The 6281-nt window shown below is 58.6% G+C and overlaps 1 protein-coding gene across 1 annotated transcript in view; it reads right to left on the reverse strand.

Moving 5' to 3' along the window:
* The window catches only part of EN2 (engrailed homeobox 2), a 7037-nt gene extending 6856 nt beyond the window's left edge, over nt 1-181 (reverse strand). The window contains exon 1 of the mRNA XM_015587672.2: nt 47-181. Within this exon, the coding sequence (XP_015443158.1) occupies nt 47-181 (135 nt within the window). The remainder of the gene's footprint in view (nt 1-46) is intronic.
* Between the last annotated feature and the right edge of the window lie 6100 nt (nt 182-6281).

The following is a 6281-nucleotide window of genomic DNA, read 5'->3' on the forward strand; positions in this document are numbered from 1 at the left end:
GTCCTCGGGCTCCGGGTGCCTGAACCGAACCCGGAGAGACCGCGACCGCGTCCCCCGCGCTCGCCCGCGCTTTCGCCGTCCCTTCTCGCTTCAGGGATCCGAGGCGCCACCGCGACAGCCCCGCCAGGTCACCCCGGTGTGCGTACGTGGACACGCGCTGGAAGATTGCTATTTTTAACATTTCCATATTGTTTACCGTGGGGAAAAATCCCACAATTCCTTGCACAAAAATGCATAAATCATATTAAATGAGCTGCCGAGATACAAAGAGACTTTTGTAGTCCGCGTTCCTTGCTGGTGGAGCGGGAAGTTGTCACTTACATTTGACTTGGGTGACCCGGCAGATTCCTGTGTTAAACGCAGAGCTGGCGCGCGGGACCCTCCTCCTGTAGACACTTATTGTAAGTGTGCATGTGTGTGCGTGTGCAGGGCGGCGCGTGCATACCGCAGGATCCCACGGGGACACCGACCCTCATGAAACATGCGTGAAAAAAAAAAGAGCGGGCACGATTTGGGGCTCCCAGTGGGGCAAGAGAGAAAGGAGCACGGGGGTCGTAACTGAATCTTCTCGTTTGGAAAGGGGAGGGCGGCCGACAGTTCAGCCACACCTTCGGAACCGTGGGGAGCGGCCGCGCCCAAGAGCAGCAGCCCCCCATCTTCCCCTCGCCCCACCCCCCCTTCCCAGCCAGTCACCGATCCCGGGGCTACCGGGGCTTTCGCCTCATTTCCTTTGTCTTAAAATCCTTTAAACTAGGGGAATTAGGAATCAAGTGATGGAGGGAGCGATTCGATTTCCCCTCCCCCCTCTCTCTGGCCCTGTCTAAACTTCCTTTCCAGCGGCCGTCAGAATATCCAACTTGAACTTCAGTTTCCTCTCCTCCTCCTCCTCCTCCTCCCTTAAGCTCCCTCCTGTTTGCTCTCCTCCCCTCGCCCCTAGCAGCAGACACCCCCAACACTGTTGTCACCCCAGGTGTGCCTGTCCATCACGTAAAAGGCATTTTTAATGGAAATTTGCAAACTTTGAAAAAACTTCCCAAAGGGCAACTGTGGGGGTGCGGGAGCTTTGGCATAACTGTCCTGGGTGGAAAGGGGGGTGGGAGGGGAGAGGAGGTCAGGTGGCTGTAGGGTGCCCAGCAGCCGAAGACTCTGGGCCTGTGACTAACCCTGGGGTGCTGCCAGGCCAGGAGCCAAGGGATAAGATCGGCAGGCCACCCTGAGGCTTGAAAGCTTCATCTTTGCCTGGCTCAGCTGTCCTGTCCCCACCTGTCTCTCCACTCCATCTCAGTTCGCCCACTGCAGGCCCCAGGGTGTGGGCTGCGGTGGGCCGAAAACCCAAGGGGGGAGGGGTGTCGTGGAGAGGCGGAAGGAAGAGCAGGGCTAGGTCACCTGGCCACCCGAGGTGGCAAAGGTAGGTAGGTACAGGGTGGGGGTAGGCTCCGGAGGCAGAAGCTCCTGGGTCCTTTGTGAGACTCAGGCAGGCGGGGAAGCTGCTTCTCACTTGGGGTGACTCTTATCTCTCTCCCATCCCCCCACATTAGAGGGGTCAGCACCAAATTATCTGACTAGGCGTACACCTGCCGTGGGTCTGCCTGGGTCTCCAAATATGAAACCCTACAGTCTGCCTGCCCCTAGGAAAACGGGGCTGATGAGATTTGTGGGAACACCCTATTGACACTTTTAGGGATTGGGGGGATCAATTTCCTGAAGCTCTGAGAGCCATCATCACGGGCCAGGGAATGTCCAATAACTCCGGCCGTCTGGAAGGATGGGTGGAGCGAGGCCCCAGCGTTAGCTTCCAGCACAGCCCTGAGGTTAATTTCTTACCCATCCCATGAAAACCAAAGAGGCGCCGCCGGAGAAATACTTTCCAGCGTCTGGGGCATCCTGCCTCTGAGGGCCTCAGCAGTAAGTGAGCTGAAGGCGCTGGCTGTCGGCCGTGTTCTGTCCTGCGGCCTAGACCCAAAGTCATGGCTGCAGCGTGAACTCTGACGCAGCACGTCATGTGTAGGCAAACCTGGACGGGGGTCTCTAGGCTGCACCCTCGGGTGGGTCTGAGGAGGGGGTCCTCCTGGGTTACTGACCTGGGGGCACGGGAGGGGGAGGGGCAGGAGGGGGAGGGGAGGGAGAAAGGAATGAGGAAAGGAGGAATCAGAGGAGGGTCTCCGGCCTCCCAAAGCTGCCCCCCCAAACGTGAAAACCATTCGGAGAAAGAGCGCTGCGTGAGAGTGGCCGCCATTCAAACGGCCAGGGCGCGGGCGGCGGGAACTCGGGCCGGAGCCGCGCAGAGTCGGATCGCTCGGGGCCCGAGGCCGTCCGGTCTGACACACGCGGAGATCTCAACGGACCATTCCCCGAAGCTTCTAAAAGGTGTCGGAGGCCCATCCGCGGCCTCCTGGCGGATCTGGGCCCCCGCCCCGGCTGTGCTTTCGTGGGGCGCCGTGGCGCCCGCATTCCCAAGTCCCTGTTCTTGGTCCGGGGATGCCGCGGCCCAGCCCCGCGGCCCTGCGCCCAGCGAGCCACGCCGCTCCGCCCAGGGTGCCCCTCGCTGCGCAGCCAGGCGACCCGTCCACGGACGAGGGTGTTTCCCCCACACGGAGTGAGGCCCCGGCCCGGATCCCGGCCCTTCTCGTCCCCGGGGTCTGGAGAGTGCCCGCGTCCGGAGAACCAGCCCGCACGCTCCCGGGGGTCTGCGCAAAAGCGGGGCTCGCGGTGAGAGGGGAGGGGCTTCTCGACCCGGGGGATTCGTAGCGTCGACGCTGGTGTCAGAGAAAACATCGCGCCCCGCCGAGGGGGGCAGAGCCCTCCCGGAGACGCCGGGCGCCCGGCTGCGGAGCGCGCCTTCCGTTTCCCTTTAAAACGAGGCCGCAGGAGGGTGACTTTTCCGGTTTCTCTCCTGTCCCCTCGCTCCCCACACTCCTCTGGATGGGCCTGGGGACACTAAGAGAATGAACGCAATGAGATCGGCATTCACTCGCGGGGTCCTTGTCACTGAGTCTGCAGAGACACCGAAATCTCGACCCCAACAAAATCGGGGAGGGGGGGCCCGCGCTGCTGCGCGCTTTTGGGCGCCGACAAGGGAGTTGGGCCAAGCGGGGAGAAATGCCTGAGAAACAGCGTCGGCGCCTTGTGCAGCCGCCACGACCCGGCCGGCAGACAAAGGCCCAAACGGAGGGCTCCAGGAGCTGGGGGTGGGCCTAGCAGGTCAGCAGGGTGACGAGGCATCGGTCTATGCTCTCCTTGGAGCCAAGCACAACCTACAGACTCAGGGGGTGAACCTGGGGTCCCGGGTGTAGATGCTGGGGTCTGGGGTCAGGGACTTCCTCCCAGGAACCCCAGGAAGGAAGGGGTTAAACGCAACACTGGAGGGCCCACAAAGGGGTGTGGGGTGCACACCATGGAGCTCCAGCCCCAGCTCCTGTCCCTGCCCCAAACCTTCATGGGGCTCCCAGCTCCCCAGAGGCACTCTGGGGCCACAGAGAGCCTGCTGGGTGGGTTTGGCGCCAGTGAAGGTGGGCAGAGCAGGGCTGCTGGCAGCTCACTGCCCAAGCTGGAGCAGAAGCAGCTTGTCTCAGCCAAAGCTCCCTGGGTGCTGGGGGCATGAAGCGGGAGGCACCCACTGGCGACCGCCTCCTGTGCAGGCCTCCGGGAGAGGATCTCCTTCCGAGGCTGAGCCCCAGAGCTAGCCTGGGAGAGCGGGGAGATGCGGTAGGGTGGGCACGGCTGGGGGCCTGGAAGCTAGAAGTGCCATCCCTAACCTGGCTTCTCCCGGAAGCAGAGGCTGCTAACGGAGAATCTGAAGGAGGACTCTACTTGTGAACCCACTGCCCAACTCACTCTGTCGTGGCCCACCCTCCCTCGGGATGTCTCCGGGGCCTCGGAGGGCCAGACTGTTTTGGGGAGCCACCTTGTGCCCTGGGAACCCCTTTCCTGCACTTTCATCTGTTTCACTGCTGTTACTGATCCCCTTAAGCTTGGCCCCCTCTGGAAGCTGGGCCCATGTCCACTGGAGGCCCCGCTACTGTGTCCACTGGAAAGTCTCAGGCCGTGGGGTCCGCTGGGGCCTTCTCTGATCAGGCTGTGCAAGGTCACGCTAGGGAGTCAGACAGATCATTAGGTTTTTTTTTTTTTTTTAAATTTTCCCTGCCACCTCTACTGTAAGGAAAATGTCCCCTTGGAATTGCGGTGATCTGGAAGAAAGCAACGCGTTCTAAATAATCCAGAGGCAAATAGTGACATCGGTTTGGCAAAAGATTTTGAAGAGTGGCATCTGCAGCTCGAGCCGGCCGAGCTCTCCAAAACAAGGAGGAAAAACATGGACAGGGATCATGAGTTCTGAGGATACCTAGCCACGCTCTCTGATCTTGCAATTACTTAAACCTATAGTGGAAGAAATTCTAGAATCTATCTGCCGTCTTCCCTTTGACCTTTGTGGGAACCCGGAGACATCCGCCTCCCTCGCAGCTCGTGAAGTTTCTTTTCTTTCAAAGTTGCAGGTCATCACAGCAAGGCTGGTGTAGAGCATAAACTCACACGCTGGCTTTACAGGATTTTTAGAAATACGATTTGAGTGGCTGGCGAGTTTTAGAATTTTAGGCAAGTTGGAGTTTAACTTAAACCACTCGACCCAACCCAGCCAAACCGTCTACAGCTAATGAGACAAATAACTCATTATCTAGGTTTCATGTCAGAAAGAAAATACCTAAACCATCATCCCCCACCCCTAATTATCAACAGCCAAACACTGCTTCACTGGGGGAAGCCACACAGAGTTGCATGCTGGTGGGCTGGGGGAGATAGTGTTTTTAAAAACCTACATTTAAGCTAGTCACGGAATTGATTTACTTTTTCTTTTATCGAATAGAAATCTGTTAAGATATGTGGCTTGCTATCAAAGGGTGAAACTAAACTGTGAATTAAATTCAGACACTCCCCAAGTCCACCAGAGTCCAACCGACTTGGTCATTTCTTTAGCACGAGTGTCTAGCTGATGGTCATTCTTATATGCATAGTATGGGCGGTGGGTGTGGGGGTTTCTGTTGCACCCAGGGTGATTCCCCCACAGCGCTCAGAGGAGCAGTGCTGGCCTTTCGCCCTGTCAGGGGCCCTGTGGACACACACGCCAGTATGCCCGCTGGTGTCCACCTGCATGGGGGGTGCCTACCTTAGTCCCAGCATTCAGGGCGCCTTGCCAGGGCCCCAAAGCCCTTCCCAGGGCAGCAATAAGGTCCACGCCCTTTAAGGCCTGGGACCGACTCTTAACACCTCCCCCTGCAGCTCCCTCTTCCCAGCAGGACAGTCCCATGCAAGAAAAAGCCCAGCAAAGCAATATTTGAAAGTTAAGGCACATTGCAGAAGTACTCCCCCAAAAATCTCTCCCCTCTCCCAACCCGTGGAAGAAATATTCCATTTCTCTGCAGACAGCCTCTCTGTGTTGTACTTCGTGTGATGGGGTTTCAGACTTCTGTGTGTGTCTCATCAGTTAATCCTCTAAGACACAACAGCCTCTGGGATGGCGGCAAAGTTCAGGGGCTCTGCCATGTGGAGTATTAACACCGGCTAGGAGAGAGAAACTCGATATGCACGAGGATTTCCCACACATGCGGCTAATGCCTTGGCATTTAGGCGGATTCACACCTGCCCCTCCACCGGGAGCCAGAAAGAAGAGTTGTTCTAATTAACTCCCTACTTTGAGCTCTGGGTTCCAGAGGCCAGGGCTAACTTTGGCGGCGGCCCTGCCTCTGGGTTACAGATGTTGCTCCCCTACACCCTCCCCCCAAACCGTGCCTGGTGGGGGAAGGGACGGAGGTGGCCTGCGGAACACGAAGGTTTGGTGCCAAGGCATGGCAGACTCGCTTGGAGGGCAAAGAGCGGGTTTCTCCAACGAACGGCACCCTTTGGGCAAGGCTTAGGTTTTCTGTCTAATTCGCAGATACAAGTTCAGCTGCTCCTGGCGCTAAGCAGCCGCCCAAAGCTCAGCCTTGAAAATCGGGTGCGAAGCCAAGTCTCCGTGGGCTGGAGACCCGGCTCCGGGGCATTCTCCGCAGTCGGCCAGAACGGATTTTGGATCAAGATCGCCAAAGAGGCGGGGGTCTGCCAGGGTCCGCGAGACGGCCCGAATGCAGGCCTCGGCCTTTCCGCCCGAGCGGGAGTCTACTTTCCGCAGTGGAAACAACTAGAAAACGCAAAGTCGAGCGGAAAAGAAAGCGACGGTGCCCGTACGCGTCCCGTCCGGGTGCGAGGAGGGGTCCCTCTCCAGAACCCGGGGCGTCTCGCAGGCCCTG

This window comes from Pteropus alecto, unplaced genomic scaffold (genome assembly GCF_000325575.1).
Source record: "Pteropus alecto unplaced genomic scaffold, ASM32557v1 scaffold320, whole genome shotgun sequence".
Lineage (NCBI taxonomy): Eukaryota > Metazoa > Chordata > Mammalia > Chiroptera > Pteropodidae > Pteropus > Pteropus alecto.